This window comes from Micropterus dolomieu, linkage group LG20 (genome assembly GCF_021292245.1).
Source record: "Micropterus dolomieu isolate WLL.071019.BEF.003 ecotype Adirondacks linkage group LG20, ASM2129224v1, whole genome shotgun sequence".
Lineage (NCBI taxonomy): Eukaryota > Metazoa > Chordata > Actinopteri > Centrarchiformes > Centrarchidae > Micropterus > Micropterus dolomieu.
In genome coordinates, this window is record NC_060169.1 from 3,119,662 (window position 1) to 3,140,418 (window position 20,757).

General features: G+C 38.0%; 1 protein-coding gene across 1 annotated transcript in view; it reads right to left on the reverse strand.

Moving 5' to 3' along the window:
- Nucleotides 1-6,274: 6,274 nt before the first annotated feature.
- The window catches only part of LOC123959262, a 20,868-nt gene continuing 6,385 nt past the window's right edge, over nucleotides 6,275-20,757 (reverse strand). The window contains exons 2-4 of the mRNA XM_046033214.1: nucleotides 20,057-20,169; nucleotides 18,884-18,999; nucleotides 6,275-6,753 (exon numbers count right to left, since the gene is read on the reverse strand). Coding sequence (XP_045889170.1) covers nucleotides 6,275-6,753; nucleotides 18,884-18,999; nucleotides 20,057-20,169 — 708 coding nt within the window. The remainder of the gene's footprint in view (nucleotides 6,754-18,883; nucleotides 19,000-20,056; nucleotides 20,170-20,757) is intronic.

The following is a 20,757-nucleotide window of genomic DNA, read 5'->3' on the forward strand; positions in this document are numbered from 1 at the left end:
GTAGATGCTTCCTTGACACCTCTTTCAAACCATCCATCTTCTCTGTCTAAAATGTGCACCTGGTGGTCCTCAAACGAGTGTCCTCTGTCCTTCAGATGTAAGTAGACTGCAGAGTCTTGACCTGAGGAGTTGGCCCTTCTGTGTTGAGCCATGCGTTTGTGTCGTGGTTGTTTAGTCTCCCCAATATACAGGTCTGTGCATTCCTCACTGCATTGGACCGCATACACTAGATTGCTTTTCTTGTGTTTGGGTGTGCGGTCTTTGGGGTGGACCAGCATCTGTCTTAGTGTGTTCTTGGGTTTAAAAAACACAGGGATGTTGTGTTTGTTGAAAATCCTCCTGAGTTTCTCTGATACTCCAGACACGTATGGAATCACAATGTTGTTTCATTTGACCTTCTTTTCGTCCTCCCCTGTAGTTTTGTTCTTCTTGGATCTTGTGGCTTGTGGCAGTCAGAACTGAAGAAGTCCTTTGGATGAGGGACGAAACGTCTTCCAGTATCTTCAACCAAGTCCAGTTGCCCTTGATTTTAACCTTCGTTGGATAACTATGACCTGGATGACTGAGAATCTTCATAGACACCATTATTATTATTATATACATTTCAGAGGTGGATGTGATATACAGGTACACATATATGCCGTCTTAAGTATGTGTTGACTGACCCTAAAACTCCTCAGCTTTCTAATTAAAATCATTCGCTGTTTGGCTCTCTTAAAAATACTCTTTGAGTTTTCATTAAAGTGTGATCAAAGATCGTCCCCAATAGTTAAAATGTTCCACTACTTCCACAGGCCGGTACAGTAGAACAGGGGAGATGTTACTGACCCCTCTTCATTTTGTTTGTATTATATTTGTTTGAGTGTAAGTAGCCTACGTAGCCAAAGTAACAGTATTCAAAGTGCAGTAAAATGTTCCCTTTTAGTGTTTTATTATATCTGCTGTTTCTGGATTAATATTCTTGCTGCATTAATCTAGCATTTTACTACTGTAGAAGTTTACCGTTGAGCTCATTTTAACCAGTTGGGTAGTTTAATTTACATAATCACATTTACATACATGTTATACAGCGTTATTGTCCTGTGAGAACTGTGCACGTATCTCTAAAAAGTCGACTTTTCATGATCTCAGAGAAACAGCCCTGTTTTCAGCTTTGTGATGATGCATTTTCCAGCCTAACCGAGGGGGATTTAAATAGTTGAAGAAGAAACTTCACCCTTCAGTTTATCCAGTGGTGAATGAACTACACAGATCCTTTACTTAGGTAAAAATACTTAGACCTACCTGTAAAAATACTGCAAAAGTACTGCATTAAAATTACAAAAATGTAACTCAAGTATTAAAAGTAAAAGTGCTCAATGAAGAAAGAAAAATGTCCCCTGTGACCGTTTTACTATTATATATTATATCATTAGATTATTATTACTCATGTAAAACTAGATTTGATTGCTGTAGCTGGTTGAGGTTGAACTATTTTGTATGAGACTGAAATTAATGATAAATTTCTCCATCAATTGATCCTAAAAATTCTGAAGTTCAAAAGCACGATTCCCCAAAAATATGAATTTAAAATAATACAATAATAATATTGAATACTTTAGTATTATATAGTATTATTATACAGTGATATAGTCGTATATAATGCCGTTTGTTGTGAGGGATTTTGCTTGTGTTTAACAGACGTTGAGGGTTTTGAAAAGTTATTTTCTGAACTGGTTCATGAAGTCAGAGGAGGCCAAAGAGCTGCATGTGGGTGCTGCTGAGTGGATGAACATCCTCTGTACAAGATAATGGGCCGGATGCTGGTCAAGTGTTGCAGGAATATTCAAGTATTATGTCATTATTATAATGTATATTACCGCAGGTGTTTGTCATGTTTCCAGCCTGCTGTCGGTAGTATCATCGCAGCCGTTGTGTTGGTCGCATCATGTAAAACCAGTGTTTTCCTGTTTTTTGAATCCTGAAGGACTTTTTTTTGACTCAGAGCTGCTTTACAGGAATAGCAACAGAACACAAGAGGGAGTAAGTGGGTGAGAAGCAGAGATCATCACTGTTGTGCTGTTTAATATGCATCATGAAAATCTGGGAGGATAGTCAGAAATTCACAGCTCATATTATCAAAGGATAGCTTTAACTGTATTTTCAGAAGTCCTCAACATTTAGAGAAAATGTCACATCTGAGTAATCTTTTGATGAAATGTTATTTTTTTTAAGCTCTTATGCTGCCCGGAAAGCTTTTTTCTTAAAGTTAAATGCCCCTTTTCATGTTGAAAATAGATAAGAAATATTTTATTTTTCGACTTTTTGTTCTGCTGAACAGCCGCATATTAAGTTTTTATATTGATTTACTTTATTTCTCTCCAGAAATTATTATTAATAACAGAAGAAAATGTGCATAAATAGTTGAGGGAGAAAAAGAGAGATGATATGTTTTCATGTTTTATTTATTTATTTAAAAGGGGACAAAGCACATTAATGAACAATTTAGTTTACATCCAATGTAAATATGCCAGATTTAACCAGGAGGCTGATTTTCATTTGTATTCCCTGGCAGAAAAAGGACAACATAATAAAAAAAGAGAAAAGACAAATACAATACAGCACAAAAACAGTGAGTATACAAGACAGTCATTATGCTTCGATATACAGATCATGAGCTACTCACTAAAGTAAATCTGTTGTAAAGTGCAAATAATTAAGTTATGCAGCTTAAAGTGCTATTAATGTAAAGTGTTTTTCAGGAGAACCACCCAGCAGGGAGAGACTCCAGCTGTATGATCCCACAACTCGCTCTAAGTGCGATAGTAATGAATAATGAATGTGATTTATTGTGTTGTAGCTGAACATTCTTGTATCTAACCAGTAGTATATCAGTGACATGACCGTGAATAACTCACTCTTTTGATAATTCGTTTGTGTATTTTTAACATGTGAACCACCTGGTTTGTAACATGCTAAACTAGTTCAGTACAGTAAGGTCCCATTACACCAACGTGAGGCACGAAGGAGTCCAGTTTCATTGCTGCAGATGAGAGGGTAGCGTGTGATGCAATTACATTTCCTCTTGTTTTTCTGTGTGTGGGTGGGTGCGCGCATGTGTGTGTGTGGGTGTATGTCTATGTGTGTGTGTTTGATATCAACATTGACTCAATGGTTCTGCTTCAGTCTCACAGTTTGTTTATGCAGGAATAACAGCTGGCACTTACCCGTTACACTATAGGCCTTTTATATGTACTCACACACATGTTTGTCTTTATATGGTTTTGAGGACCCTCATTAATCAAACCAGAAATCTAATTAAAACCTGACCCTTAAAAACAAGTCTCAGGGTTCAAACAGCCCATTTGAAGTGGCAAGGACCTGCCACAATGTCCACACAGTGGAGAAATGTCCTCATTACGGTGGTTTGAAACTGAAATTAGGCCTCGCAAAGACGGCAATACAAGCCTATAGGCTGCATGCACACACACATGTTTGTCTTTATATGGTTGTGAGGTCCCTCGTTAATGTAACCCTAAAACTAATTAAAACCTGACCATTAAAAACAAGTCTCAGCATTCAAACATCCCATTTGAAGTGACGAGGACCTGCCAAAATGTCCACACAGTGGAGAAATGTCCTCATTACGATGGTTTGAAACTGAAATTAGGCCTCACAAAGACGGTAATAGAAGCCTACATGCTGCACGCACACACAAAGAGTCCGACAGCTCATCTGTTAAACTCAGGGGAATGATTCGATTTCAGATTCAGTTCCTCTCCTCCATCTCTTCCTCCTGCTTGACCTTTTCCTTGTGCTTTCCAATCAGCAAGCAGCTCCTCTCCTCCTCTTGTTCTTTGCTCTAACAATTTCCTCTATTGATTTTGCTTTTCAAGCCCAGGTATAGTCGGGGGAATCGAGGCTAAGTACGCAGGTTGTATGTCTTTTAGCTGGATTCAAAAGAGGAGAAGAAATTGCTTTTGGATTGCTGCCCCTCAGCCGCTCCAATCTGTGACCAGGTTCATCGACAGTTACAAACCCCCGAGCAGCTGGTTCATGATTGGGTCTGTGAGACGGAGGTCGATGAGGCAACTTTAATCTTCACTTCATTCAGTTCCCCATCCAGTCTGATTAAAGCCACTTTAAATCTGCTTTGCTGCATTCGCATTCATTCCCTGCAGTTTACTGTACAGAGAGCAGTCAATTGACCGTTTATTAAACCTCGGCCCATTAATATTAGCTGCAAATGGTACTGTTGTTGTGTCAAAGTAAGGGTACTTATGCAAAATGGTTCCATTCAAGGTGTTGTGAGAGAGAAGCTCATTTAAACATCTGTACTAATTGGTGGGTAGTTTCATCGATAACAATGTGTATTTTATAAATTTATGTTTAAAAGTTACTAAAGCTGTCAGGTAAATGTAGTATTAGTAGAAAGTAGCATACATTTACAATACTCAAGTGCAGTATTTGAAAAATGTATTTTGAATTTCAGCTCATCTTCACGCAAGAGCAAGTCATGAAAATAAAAATGTGATGAAGATTAAAGAATACACAATGAAAAATTCTAGAAATATACTTTGCATAAACAATAACTGTGGCCAGTGGTGGAAAGTAACTAAGTACTGTAATTTAGTAAAGTTTGGTGCTGTTTGTATTTTACTCTAGCATTTCCATTTTATGCTTCAGAGGTAAATATTGTACTTTTTACTTCAGAATATTAAATTTACTTAATTTATAATATATATATATATATATATATATATATATATAATAATAATAACAGCTTAGTTTCTGTAGGTACAGATAAGTGTTTGCGGTAACAAAAAACGTGAGCTTTTACTTTTGATTCTTAATTTGCTCATAATACTTCCAACACGTCCTCATATGGAAACGACAGAATAGGTTGATAGTTGATGTCTCCAAAACGACATATATGAGCGTTTTCTGTTCTCCATTGCAACACAAGGACACGCACACAATCACGGTTTAGGCACACACCCCTGTGATGGTTTAGGTTAGGGTAAGGGGCTTCGGAGGGCTGTTAATGCCTTTAACAGTAACAGGTAGCTAACGGTAGCGCTAAGGTAGCTAATGCTGCCAAAAAAACCCTGCTAACATTAACACTCATTAGCTAAGGCTACATGAAACACTTGAAAACTAAAACGCTAAAAATAAACAATACAAAACCAATTCACTAACAAAGACCATGCCTGCAAAGATGTAGATTTCAAAAGGTTTATTGCTTATGATAGAGCTCAAGTGTCACACTCTGCCTGTCAGCCATACCTTGTTTTGCACTTTTAAGTTTAGTTTATTATCAGTTATTTTGGTCTGTTGGGTTTTGGGGTTCTGTTTTGTCTATCGTTAGGGTTCAGTAACCTATGTCATGTCTGTTACCCCAGTGATCCCTCTGCATGTCTGTCTCTCTGTTTTCCCCTGCTCTCTCCCTGCCTGCCTCTGCCTCGTTAACCTTGATCCCTGTCACCTGTGTTGCTCCCGCCCTGCTCGTTAGTCCCTGTGTGTGTGTGTGGCACTAAGGGGCCTAAAGTGTGCCAAGAAAACATCCCCCACACCATTACACCACCACCACCAGCCTGCACAGTGGTAACAAGGCATGATGGATCCATGTTCTCATTCTGTTTACGCCAAATTCTGACTCTACCATCTGAATGTCTCAACAGAAATCGAGACTCATCAGACCAGGCGACATTTTTCCAGTCTTCAACTGTCCAATTTTGGTGAGCTCTTGCAAATTGTAGCCTCTTTTTCCTATTTGTAGTGGAGATGAGTGGTACCCGGTGGGGTCTTCTGCTGTTTTAGCCCATCCGCCTCAAGGTTGTGCGTGTTGTGGCTTCACAAATGCTTTGCCGCATACCTCGGTTGTAACGAGCGGTTATTAAAGTCAAAGTTGCTCTTCTATCAGCTTGAATAAGTCGGCCCATTCTCCTCTGACCTCTAGCATCAACAAGGCATTTTCGCCCACAGGACTACCGCATACTGGATGTTTTTCCCTTTTCACACCATTCTTTGTAAACCCTAGAAATGGTTGTGCGTGAAAATTCCAGTAACTGAGCAGGTTGTGAAATACTCAGACCGGCCCGTCTGGCACCAACAACAGTGCCACGCTCAAAATTGCTTAAATCACCTTTCTTTCCCATTCTGACATTCAGTTTGGAGTTCAGGAGATTGTCTTGACCAGGACCACACCCCTAAATGCACTGAAGCAACTGCCATGTGATTGGTTGATTAGATAATTGCATTAATGAGAAATTGAACAGGTGTTCCTAATAATCCTTTAGGTGAGTGTATACCTAGTGTTGCAGTGTTTGTAGTGTTTCTGCTCAGTCTTGTCACGCTGTTTTGGATTTTGGACTTCTGTTGGATTACTTTGTTTGGGACTCTGTTTATCAGCCACTCCGCCTGTAAGTGTGCTCGCCTTTAATTGTTTTAATAAATCACTGAACTGCACCAGTCGGCCTTTGTGTCCTGCGTTTGGGTCCTCCAATCTGCCTCTCCACACCACAAACTGTGACAGCGAGATGGGATTGTATGGAGAGAACGGATCGAGTGCCCGGATGGTGGGCTGAGGGATGAGGGTGAATGGATGAAGGGTTGAGGGGAAGACGGGTGAGGGACAAGGGAGAGGAGTCGGATCCATGGGGATGAAGAGCAGACCGGTGTCTGCGTCGTGAAGGGGTGCGGGAACCGACGGAGTCAAGACCCTGGGTGGGAGAGCCGTCTCTTCGTCAGCGGATGAGTAAAAAACCCCGGTTCCTGTAAGCAGACAAGGGGAGAGAGAAAGGGGTTTGGGTGGAAGGAATGAGAAAGCTGAGTCAAGTGGAGGTGAAAAACACAGATTGCTAACACTAATAATAGTAGCCTACACAAAACAAAAAACTGATGTTGGCTTTTTGATGGTCGCCCAATCCTCAAACCATCCACCCAACCCACCACCTCCAAAATAGGAATTTTCTAGTTATTGATATCCTACCCCTTGGTGTGCTTTCACATGCACTTCGTCACACAGCCGCAAGTGACTGCTCATAACATAAAATGTGGTAGTTTTAAGCCCTTCGCCTACGACCTATGTTGCCGTTTTCCGTGTACAAGCACAAGGCTGCATAACGAAATTTGTAGTTTCTTCATGCTACACATAAAACATGTAATTAAGTGTAGGCCTATATTAAAATTTGGTAATATATAAAATAATATATAGTTATTTGTATACATATACAGACACGTCTACACCCCCAACATTCCACAGTGCATTTTTTGAATTTGCATCTGGGGTGAATGTAAACAGCAGCAACCAGATGATAATATGAAAGTTTCATCTTCACAATAAACATTCTGACATTTGGGAAACAGAGTCCATCTTGACTGCGTTTGTGCACCAAGCATCATCGATGTAAAACAGAGTTCACCCCCGAACATGGACCAGCCGAGTGCTTGATGCGGGATGCTGATGGGGCAGGTCTCTGTAGCGATGTGGGCACAACAGTCTCTGAATTCCATTGCTCAGTCAACATGAGTCCCATTTTGTCCAGACCGGCTTTTTAGGAGCAGAATTAAGTCCAAGCTGGGCCAGCGTGGCTCCTCTCCTGTGAGCGATTCGAACACGCCGTGGTGCCTGGTCCGGTTGTTTGGGCCAAGTGGATCGTGGTCGAAAAGCCCGTCTTCATCTTCCAATGACTGTATTTATGTCAGAGGTAACGCATGTTTTGGCAATGAAGTTGTAAAAAAACAGATAAAAAAACAAAAGTGTAGCAAAGTTTGAAGGAGCTTCCGGCTGCTGCTTCTACAAGCGCTGCCGGTTGCCACAGCAATAATGTGTGAGGACAGACTGAATACTTCTTTACTTTCTGTAATGACCCTTGCTGTTTGGTACATTTATCTGTATATAGTCTATCGTTGAATTTAATTTATTTTAAATGTTACCATATTTTAATACACATTAAATTATCTGTTAAATTCTGTACATGCAGCATGAAGGGACTACAATTTTATTTTTTTTAAACAACCTTGTGTTGTATAATGATGAATAAACTACCTTGTATGTTGATCTGCCTGTTTGCTGTTGCTGACGGATGTTTACTCTCTCTGTTGACTTGTTCTTGTTCAGGTATAAAAAACAGGACGTCAAAAACAAAAACTCTGTGAAACTGTCTGTAGTGGAGACCTTATCACTCAGCAGTACGGCTCTCCTATTCCCTCTATGATGCTGTAAATATATGTTTCCTTCTTTTATTTTTGTCTATGCAAAAACATCTGCAAATCAGCTGTGTTGTAAAGATTTCTTCTTCCTGACACAGAAAAAGCAAAAAATTTATTTAAAAGTGAGAATATTCAAAGGGGATGAATACTTAAAGACAAGGGATTAGACCTTTAAAGGAAAGAGATTAAGACTGTGAGATTATTATGGCTCCTGGTTTTGCTGACATTTCCAGATATTACATAACTACATGTTAGTGAATCTTGATGAGATATAAGGACTTGTTGGTTCATTCAGGTACATTGTGGATACCAGTGTGCACAGATTGGGGAAATCTACCTCAGTCAGTTCGAAAGCTTCAGTTGGTTTAGTCAAAGTTTTTTCACTGCTGCCGTACATGATGCTCTGCTTCCTGTTAATCACAGGTTGAAAATTATCAAAATTACCGTCTAAGTAGAAATACTAATATCAGACTGTAAAAAGTAAGTCCTGCAGTAAAAATTTAACTTAAGCTAAAGTGTCTAAGTATAATAAGGAAAAATGTACTTAGAATTTAAAGTAAAAGTACTCTGGGCTGTAAAATGTCCATTCGACTGTTGTACTACATTATGAGATTATTATTCCTCATGCATTTTGAACTATTTTGTAACAGACTGCAGCTAATGATTATTTTCATTATGGTTTAATCTGCTGATTATTTTCTCAATAAAAATTCTCAATTGATTGTTTGGTTTTTAAAAATTCTGTAAAAAGTGAGAAATGCCGTCACAGGTACCCAGAGCCCGAAGGCTGCATTCAGACTGCAGGCCCAAGTCACATAGACTCTGATCAATTCCCGTTCGGATTTGAGCCACTTTCATATGTGGTCCAAATCAGATACAGGTGTGATCTTTGAATGAGACCTCAGTCTCGACAGTCAGATTGCAATCTGACGTCAGAAGTCAATTCTGCGCCAGACGAAGCTGCGTTGAACGGAAAAGCTCCACAAAAGCCATAAATAAACATGTGGCTTTCTTTCTCCACGTTCTCGCTATCATCTGCTCACAAATTCACTTTATTCTGCCTGAACTCCACCAGTTATCATGCATGCAAATGTTACTTGTCCCAGCTTGAGGGGTATATGAATTGTACAGTGACAGAAACCGTTATGAATGAAATGACAAGGACATATGGGCATCTCCCGTGACAATCGGGAGGGTTAGCAAGCTAACCGGAGCTAACTCCTGTGGCCTCCTTGTTTACTTCTATATGACAGCGTGCTGCTTGTGACGTATTATTCTTCTGTGCATGCGGGGTCACTTGCAGGCCGTGGACAGTTCACACTTAAGTCTGATATGGGCCACATTTACAGTGTGGACATGAGCATTAAGGCCTGCAGAGTGAACATAGATAAGTGACACCTTCACAATTTTGTCGTCAACCAACAGTCCAAACCTCAAATATATTAACATTATTTAAAAAATTCAAAGGGTTAAATGCAAATGTTAGACTAAACAACTCTCTGCAGATTAAACAAACAAGATACAGTGATGAGTTAATTAGTGAACTTTGGAGACAGCCAGGCTAGCTGTTCCCCTGCTTCCAGTCTTCATGCTAAGCTAAGCTAATCGTCTCCTAGCATATTTTAAGCACAGATTACGTTAAATTTACATTTATTCATTTAGCTGACGCTTTTATCCAAAGCGACTTACAATTGCCATTTATGTCAGAGGTCGCACACCTCTGGAGCAACGAGGGGTTAAGTGTCTTACTCAGGGACACAATGGTGGATGTGTCACAGTGGGGGATTGAACCTGGGTCTCTCGCACCAAAGGCAGGCGTCTTGATAGATAGATATGATAGTGGTGTTAATCTTCTCATTAAATATGACAAAAATATGCAGAAATGTCAAAGAATTCCTTCAAGGAGTCTTAATGAGGTGAGGACATGTAAAAAAACATCACAGTATCATGGTTTATGGGAGAAATTCATTCAGCGTCTGAGCTTTAAATGAGAGCTGTATTTTTCTCTAAAATATTCTGTCCTTGTCCTGGTGAATTTCTGAGAAAAACTCAGCTCCATTTATCTCTGACAGCTCTGGGAAATTTCTAATCTCTGCAGTCCCAGAAGATTACCTTGATCGCATCATACATCTCTTCCCCAAAGATAACACTGTTGTCCAGTGTAATGGTTCATTCAGTAAAAGCTCTAATGGACATCTAATGCTTTGGAAAAAGGCTGTGGCAGATTCTGTTCTCAATCTGATCTCAATCTTTGGTACATGAGCAGCTGAGGAGAGGCGAGAGTCCAGTTTGGTACCTCAGGATTACATTTTCACAATTATGTAGTTCTGATGGCCACAGGCGCCACAAAACACCACAGGATAGTCTGGGGAAAAAAAAAATTGAACAGCGCTGAACTTTTGCCGTGACGCAGCATTTCTACAACGTTGAAATAAATATTGAGATAAAATAATTTGAGATAAAATAATTTTGAGATAAAATAATTGCTCATGTGATAACTTTCCAGAGTTGTAGACTCCTGTCTCATTGTATTAGAATATGTTGTCTGGCTGGCCTTCAAAATCATGCATCTATTACTCATACTTAGTATCATCAGCAAAACATACCTGTATCAATTATTTAAGATTTTGTCAACAATACAGGATTGCACAATTAAAAGCAGTTGTATAGTTCCCTCCACAATACACACAGCAAATGTATTAACATATTCAAAATGTATGTTTTAACTATTTACTAGGTTTGACTATACTTTATATACACTTAGCTAGTTTACCTACTTTTTTATAATTAGCTAGTTTTAACTATATACAATTAGCAAGTTTTAACTACTTTACAGAAAGCTTGTTTAACTTTGTAACTTGTTTTAACTGCTTTATACAGTTCGTTAGTTTTAACAATATTATATACAGTTAGCTAAGTAAATTACTGTTATACAGGTTGCTAGTTTTAATTCTTTATTTACAGTTTGCTAGTTTTATCTCCTTTATAGTTAGCTACATTAACTGCTTTATATACATTTTGATAGTTTAACTACTCAATATACAATTAACTAGTTTAACCGATATTATATACAGTTTGCTAGTTTTAATAACTTTATATATAGTTTGTCTTGTTAACTAGCTAAACTGTAAACAGTTGTTAAAACTAGCAAACTGTATAAAGTAGTTAAATTTAACTACTATACAGTACGCTCTAGTTTTAGCTACGTTAGCTATGTTTAACTACTTTATATACAGTTAGTCAATGCTACTATAATACAGCTAGCTAATTTACTAGGCCAAATCTGAGGGGTCATGAGATGATCAATGGGAGTGGAAAGAAAAAAAACTAAGTTCTGATACACAAATCTGTATTTAATAAAAAAAACAACTTCACCTTCCTGTGAAATATTGGATAAGTTACCTCCTTGGGCTGCAAACAGACAGAGATTTTATATAAGAGGTCACAAGATGAAAAGGTTCGTACACTGATTTAATTTAACAAGTTTATCAAATGTGTTTTTCTGCTATTCTGTGAAAAGTTACCCAATTAAGCTGTCACAGACAATATTTCTCTTGGAAATGTAGTTTGGTAACAATTTATCAATTCATGAAAATGAAATACTAAGTACAAGTACCTCAAATTGAAAACTAAAAAGTACTTGAGTAAATAACTTAGTTTTACTTGAGTTACTGAAATGCATCTCAAAAAAATAAGTCTAGGTCTGCAAGTAACATTATTTTCATTATCGAGTGATCTGTTGATTATTTTCTCAATTAATCAATTAATATTTTTTTTCCCTTAAATGGAAGCAAACAAGCAAAAAAGTTTTTAAAACAGTGATTTAATAAGAAAATATGTACTGTATTTTAATAGTGCATTATATGTTTTTATATAAAATCTTAATCTGATTGTGACTACAGCTGTGAGATAAAGCAAATAGTACGATATTTCCCTCAGAGATGTAGTGAAGTAGAAGTTGAAGATACTCAAGTAAAGTGCAACAAGAATAATGTAACATAAAATGGAATTAGTCAAATGGTATTTAAATGCAGTACTTGAGTACACATACTTAGTTACTTTCAAAACCATGATGGACAGATAGCACAAGAGGTTGATGAGAAAATATTTCTTGTAATTTCATTGATCTTTAAAGCACATTTAACAAGCAGCTGTTTGGCTTTGTTTACAGTAAGATGCTCTCTGTTTAAGACAGCTTGTAAGCCGAGTCCGGGGGCTGAGAGGGTAGCTTGTCAATAAATGTAAAAGGACACTTGGCCTATTTAATTTGATTCCTTTCTGAAGGTTTCCTCCATCTTCACTCCACAGACTTCCTCCCTTTCTTTATTCCATGATGAGAAACAGGAGACGGCGAGGAACATCGCAAAACAAAGCCTGAATACTTAATGAAGCAAAGCTCACATCGACATGCCACATTAATGAAATTCAGTTCAACAGCATTTGAAAGTCGACTTCGGAAGACCTGATAAGGCTGGGAATTGCAGCGGGGGTTAATTAACGAATGTTTGAGAGGACTGTTTGTGCTGAATCAAGGGTGAGTTATCAGTTGCCCTGCTGCACTGGTCCCCTGGTGATTGGGCACAAATTGAGAGAGCAGAGCAATTCCCCAGGAGTTTGGTTTAATTTCTTCTGTCAGAGAGATTCCACTGAACCATGTTAACCCCCAGCACCATCAATAAATTAAGTTGCAAAATAGGCTTAAGGTTTCCAAACAAAAAAAATGAAAGGCCGTGCTGTTTTGTTCATCCTCAAAAGAGAATATTTCACAATGTAAACAAGCTGCTCAGTGCACAAAAAGAGAATGAAAATATGTTTCCTTATTAGACTGGGAGATGCATCTTGAAATCGGTGGCAGTTTATCATTGAAACCTCACTGTGAGTGAGTGAGTGAGTCAGGGTAACATGACATTCAGTTATCAAGTTTTCTACTCTGTATTAAGTATTATCAGAACTCTTCAACACTACTGGACTCAGCTTTATATGGGTACAAATGGTGTATATTTTTTATACCTATATACAAAGTACACATGAGTCAGTTCATGCATATTTAGCAAAACTATATGTTATATATTTTATCACATACCCCTTGTGGTATCTGGAGTTCTCCACTACACCAAACCATAGTTTGTTTTGATTTTCTTTAACATTTCAGATATCAGATTTAATCAGTGTTTTAAAATGAACAATAAATTGTGTGAATTTGAAAGAACCCACAGATACATGTCACCTTAATGCAGTTCTCATCAGCTCTATGGAGCTTTATTGTTTTATTTTTATAGCTTGCAACTTGCTCACTGCTCTCATAGTGTCGTTTTAGGCTGTCTCCAGAGAAAATGGCTGTAAAACTCCACTGTACACTACCTGCTCAGCTGCACACAGCAGATAGACACAGTTAGCAACTAGTTGGCGAACATAGTGGAGCTAGAGAGCCAGATATTTCACTGAGGAGCTGGTGGAGACCAAAAACAGAGCTAAAAGAAAGTGAATATTAGACTTACATTCAGGTCACACAAACACTACTCTAAAGTAATGCTAATGTTGTTCCATTACTGTTGGACGTGTAAATAGGAAAATGTTTGCTAACCAGTTAAAAATTGTAAACTGTTTGCAAACAAGTTAAACATATCACCTTAAAGAGGCCTTTTCTGCTCAAAATTAGCCTATATGGGTCTGCTTGGAAGTAATAAGTCAGTTCAGCTGCTTCTCTAAGTACAGAAAGCAGAAGACTGGCTAACTGTTTGTGCCACCAACACGTCCTCATACCTAAAGGACAAACAAGGTTGATTGTCAAGTGTCCCGAAACGACATATATGTAGGGTGACCAGATGTATCCTGGTTTTGGTGGCCTGTCCCTGGAGATGTTTTTAACTGTGTGTTAATCATAGACTGTATAAGGTGTTAACAGACCTGAAATCAGATTTTACGTGGCCAGAAGACTACTTATTCTACTTATTGACTGAAAGGTAGATTCTTCCACAAAACGACTTTAATTCAGAAGAGTTAAATTTGACAGATTATGAAACCGAAATTGTCCCCCTTTTTTATTTCATATAATAACATTATATTCTTTAATGACATACTGATCACCAAACCATAAATGTCCACGGTTTTCATTTCAGAAATCTGGTCACCTTACATATATGTCCATTGGAAAGTACAACATATTTGACCATACTGGACTTTAAGTACGTTACACAAGTCACATGACGTTTAACACTAGGTAACGTTGTGAAACGGTGGAAATTTGGTAAGGTTTAGGTAACAAAACTACTTGGTGAGGTTTTGTTAGATTGTTGTATGGGGTAAAATAAGTGCATTACGTAAGCCACGTGATGTAGGTAACACAACTCAACTACGAAATGTTATTTAGCTTTAAATAAGTGAAGTTTGACTTACGGTTTCGCACGGGACTCAAACCTCCTGAGTGAAAGCCCTGAGTGTACATCCATCCAACGTACCACCTCCTTATGTGGACTTTGTTTAAACTACGTCACCTGATTTCTTCATTTGCTACTGTTACCAACCACTAGAGGTCACAGACTACAATAAATATAAATGTGGGTGGTTATAAGCTGCTGCATAATCGACCTACAGGCCTACAGGTGTTTTTCTGGTGAGTACAGGGTGGACTACCAGCTCTGTGCTGAGCGTTGGTCAGTCAACCTCCCCATGTTGCTGCTTCCCACTCCTCTTTAGCATTTTTAAAATATGCTGGGAGGGAGGAGGTCTAGCAGAATTTAAGGGTGTAGTTGCCCATTGAAAGGTAATGATCTATCAATGTTGTGTACACAACTTGTTTCCACTGCCCCAAGCGGTGGGTTAAAGGTTTAAAGTGGAAAGAAAGAAAATTGTAGCAGGTTGTAGACTTAATTGACTCTTCTCGGTACATTTCCCAGCATGCTCCTGCAGGCTTGTTGTATCCAAGCATTTTCTCCTCCTGCTCGTGGATTATCATGTAATCCCTGATATTCATCAGTCTGGGAGGTTAGAGGTCACCTCGTTACAATTGTCCAACATCACTCTCATTTTGGTGTAGATTAACTGGATTTATCTGGTTTGCGGGGTAAAAGTGGAGCACAAGACAACTTTGATCATCTCCCTTTAAACTCTGTGATCTGATCTCAGAGAGTCATTTTCAAGCCTTTCACATACCTGAGAACTAAGCGGTGAGGTGTGAAGGGCAGAAACTATGAAAACAATAAACTCTGATATTAGAGCGTTTTATACATTTGCCAAAATATCTACTCTGTATTTCTGATAAATATCTCCTTGAAATCACAAATCACTTTGCTGATTTGGGTCACTTAAAAGACTCGTAGTCACTCAATATTTAGTTTGTTTCCTCCTAAAATAAGTGAATGCATCAAAACAGGTGAAATCATGCAATATTTCACAAAAAATGAGAAAAGTACAAAAAATACAAATTTGTGTATCTGAACTTTGTTTTTTCTGACCTTTCACAACCCCTCAGATTTCTGGTGACGCTTTGGAGGGCCCCAACCCCTAGGTTGGGAACCACTGGACTGAACTAATTGTTTATAATGAAGTTAAAACTAGCTTACTGTAAACAAAGTCATTTAAACTAGCGAACTGTGTATTAAGTATTTAATATTAGCTAACTGTATACAAAGTAGTTCAAACTAACTAACTGTGTATACAGTATTTGCCTAACACCTAAAATCCACTGACTCTGGCTATGGCGCCTAAATTCAGTCATTTGGAATGAGTGTGTGTTTTATCTTAAGTATCTTACTGTCACCAGATTGGTCTAATTATACTCGGTTGATAGGAACTACCTTTCCTTCCGCCTGTCAAAGTCAAGCTTGCGCTACGGCTCTGATGGAGCTTCTTTGAAGTGAGCCGCTGCAGCCCTTTACATTGCCCGCGATTGAATACTGACTCTGGCTGACTGTAAAAACAGTCAGGTCTGGCTGTATTTTAGCTGTGAAGGTAATAATGTTGCTCTGTGTGATGTCTGTGCAAAGACAGTGAAATACTTTGGTAACACCGCGATTAAGTCTGTCACAATAATAGGATGATGTTATGAAGCGGCAGTTCTGAGCAGGATATTTTTATTATTATATATATTATATATATATATTTTATTTTATATATAAAGCAGTTAAAACTAGTTAACTGTATATAAAGCTGTTAAAACTAGCTACTAGCTTGATCCCCTGCTGATTTTGTACGTTTGCCACTGACAAAGAAATTATCAGTCTGTAATTTTAGTGGTAGGTTTATATAAAAATTGAGAGACAGAATAACAAAAAAAAAAAATCTGAAAAACGCATGTCAAAAATTTTATAAATTGATTTGCATTTTAATGAGTGAAATAAGTATTTGACCCCTCTGCAAAACATGACTTAGTACTTTTTGGAAAAACCATTGTTGGCAATCACAGAGGTCAGATGTTTCTTGTAGTTGGCCACCAGGTTTGCACTCATCTCAGGAGGGATGTTGTCCCACTCCTCTTTGCAGATCTTCTCTTAAGTCATTAAGGTTTCATGGACGACGTCTGGCAACTCGAACCTTCAGCTCCCTCCACAGATTTTCTATGGGATTAAGGTCTGGAGACTGGCTAGGCCACTCCAAGACCTTAATGTGCTTCTTCTTGAGCCATTCCTTTATTGCCTTGGCCATGTGTTTTGGGTCAGTGTCCTGCTGGATTACCCATCCACGGCACATTTTCAATGCCCTGGCTAAGCGAAGGAGGATCTCCCCCAAGATTTGACGGTACATGACCCCGTTCGTCGTCCCTTTGATGCGGTGAAGTTGTCCTGTCCCCTTAGCATAAAATCACCCACAAAGCGTACACCTTAAAGACTATGATTAATACACAGTTAAAAACGAGGACATTTCCGGGGACAGCGCCAGACGGGGAAAACAGGGACGTCTGGTCACCCTAGGCTATGTCAGTTAAAACTAGCTTTATATAAAGCTTTTAAAACTAGTTAACTGTTCATAAATAATGTAAAACTAGCTAACTTAACTGTATATAAAGCTTATAAAACTAGTTAGCTGTATATAAAGTGGGTAAAACTTGGTGTATAGAGATTAAACATGCTATATAAAGGAGTAGAAAATAGCTATGTTTATATAAAGCAGTTCACGCTAACTAACTGTATCATTCACATGGGACATTTTACTGCAGAGTGAGTGCTTTTACTGTTGACACTAACACAGCCCTCCTTTTAACTTTTGTAGGATTTTGAATTCAGGACCACTGTTTAAACACATCTGGTTATCCTAAGAAAATGTTCATGCACATCCGTACGTTTTAAGCTTTGTGAGGCAGATAAATAGAAGTAGAACAAAGATGTATATACTAATTCCACTGAAGTCAAACAGAACCCTAAATCAATATGCAAAACCACTGACTCGGTCCTAACTTCAATTAGTCAAACAAGAACAGACGCACAAGTAAAGTTGTGAGTAATCTGCTCTCCATGCGGCAAAATACTAACAAATTAAATCCTCAGATGAAGCTTTGATTCACAAACATTTATTTGAGAGAGGTCACATTATAAGAGCGAGGATTTCACCATCACAGCAGCTGATGTATTGGTTATTAGATTTGGACAGAAAACAACCACCTGCTTCTTGTAAAGCAGTGAAGCAAATCATGAATGACGTGTGTGTGTGTGTGTGATGCAGACCGAGGATCTGTGTTTTATCTTCTGTCGGTTTTTTTTATATTAATCCTCGCTGTTTTTGGATGTCTGCCTGCACAAACTTTGTCAATCAAGCTTTAGCTGCATTTAAACAAAGGCTTTTCAGTAGAGTCCAGTTTATACTAAAGAGACATGATCAAGTAAAGACAAGCAGCTCTGCACTGTAAAAAAAACTCTTTATATTTATTCCTTTTATTGGATCATGGAGTGTTTGTGTCCATCTTCAAAGAGACTGCAGAAGCTAAATCTGCTACAGGGCATTTATTTTTCTTTGAGATCAATAATGTTTGTACAATTTATTAAATATATCTGATAAAATGAAAATAAGTCGAAACTCTGTTGTTTTACTGTTCAGCTGTTTGTTATCCACCTCACAGCTGTAATATAATATATACTGTAGTTACCGCCAGTGCTGGAAGAATTACTCAGATAGTACTGCATTAAAAATGTTACTTATGTACAGTATTGGGCAAGTTACTTCCAAAATGTAATACTAAGGTTCAGCATGTAAGTTTTAGTGACATCTAGTGGTGAGGGTTGTGAATTGCAACCAGCGGCTCACGGTGCATTCACATGCTCCTCAGATGGTCCCATTTCCGGAGTTGTGAAGTCGTTCTTTCGACTTCATTGTGTGTTCATGTGCTCGTAAGTCAGAATGTGGAATCAACATGGACACCACTACAAAGATGTGTTGGAATAGCATTAACAGAGCATATAAATTACACACAGACATCCAGTTCACTCTACATGGACAACAAACTAACCGTTATAACCATATTACAAATTACATATTTGCAAAATACGGATATGCAATACGTGATTTTGCATCAATCTGCATATTTCTTTGTGTCCCATGGACTCCTTATTTCTCTTTTTGCAATAAAACTAAAAACAACTACAGTGGACGACACACTCTGTTGGCTCTTGTGCTAAATAATACATGTGGGCCTCCATTTGTCCAAATTTCTCTTCTTTTCTTACTTCCGATAAATCAGACGACTACTACTACTACTTACGTTTCTTGTTGTTGTTGTTCTTCTTCTTTTTACTAAGCTGAGGATGGATCTCAACAGAACCAAGATACAAAAACGTTTCTCTGCTTGGTTGGTGAAAACCTGGCCAGCTTGTAGACCTGCACAATTTAATATGAGACACTTATAGAGTGAACAGCAACAGCTTAGATGCAAAGTGGGTTTTTCAAATAATAAAGGTTTCCTCAACTTTGGTTCAGTACGCAAACAAATTGATAGATCCACTGCTGCTGTGTTACAATCTGACCACACTAACACACATTAGGTGTGGAATATAACTCCCTACATTTTATCACACTGTACTTAAGTATAATTTTGTTGTATTTTTCCTCTTGTGTTTCTCTGTTTTACTAGAATTCAGAGGCAAATATTATACATTTACCCAACATGTCCTCAAACCTGTGGTTAACACCGCAGTTTGGTTAGGTTTAGGCAATAAAACTATTTGGTTAGTAAATGTACGTTGCTTAACTCGCTTAAAATAAGTCACGTCAATTCACTTAATCGCTCTGAATACTACGTCACCTGACTTTGCGCCTGGCAATAAAAGCAAATACAGATCATAAGGTGCTTGAACAATAGACCAACTGTATATGGTCGTTTTTCAGGTGAGGATTGGCTGTTTTTTCCTCCACTACATTTATTTGACAGCTATAGTTGTTAATTTGTAAACTGTTATAATAATAATAATTATAATAATAATAATACACAGTTTTATGTAATATAATGCTTTTTAGCCATGCTAGCAGCAAGTCATTTGGTCAAGAATAAAATATCATAATAATATATAATAATTATAACAACAGCTATTTGACAGATGGCCATGAAACTCTGTACAGACATTCATAATGTGGATCCTACTGACTTGAATGATGCTCTGACTTTTTCCTTTAGCGCCACCAGATTTAAGTTTTCACTTAAACTGTCAAATCAAATTCTATTTGCATTTTCAGTCATTTATAATTCCCTGATGAATTGTAATATCTTTTGTGATGCCTTGAAGTTTCTACTTGTTAATTTGTCCGAGAGGGCTCCTTAAATAGGACACCTGAAAAACGCATCAGCCTCAGCTGTACTTTGTGTTTAGGCCTAATTAGGTGTGAAATATTAGTGTGCTAAAACGCTAAACTAAGAATGTTACATCGGTAAACACCATACCTGCTAAACTGCACAATCGCAACAGCAGGTTGACTGTGCTCCCAGCTGTCAGCACAAGACTCTGGCAAGATTAGAGGATGTGGACTCTGCTTCTCAAATGTCAGAAGATGAAACTATATTATCATCTTGTTGTTGCTGTTTACTTTCAACCCAGATGCAAATTCAAAAAAAGCATTGCAGAATGTTCTGGGTGTAAATATGTGTCTGTATATACAGTGGGTACGGAAAGTATTCAGACCCCTTTAAATTTTTCACTCTTTGTTTCATTGCAGCCATTTTCCAAAAATCAAAAAAGTTCATTTTATTTCTCAGTAATGAACACTCAGCACCCCATCTTGACAGAAAAAAACAGAAATGTAGAAATTTTTGCAAATTTATTAAAAAAGAAAAACTGAAATATCACATGGTCATAAGTATTCAGACCCTTTGCCGTGACACTCATATTTAACTCAGGTGCTGTCTATTTCTTCTGATCATCCTTGAGATGGTTCTACACCTTCATTTGAGTCCATCTGTGTTTGATTATACTGATTGGACTTGATTAGGAAAGCCACACACCTGTCTATATAAGACCTTACAGCTCACAGTGCATGTCAGAGCAAATGAGAATCATGAGGTCAAAGGAACTGCCTGAAGAGCTCAGAGACAGAATTGTGGCAAGGCACAGATCTGGCCAAGGTTACAAAAAAATTTCTGCTGCA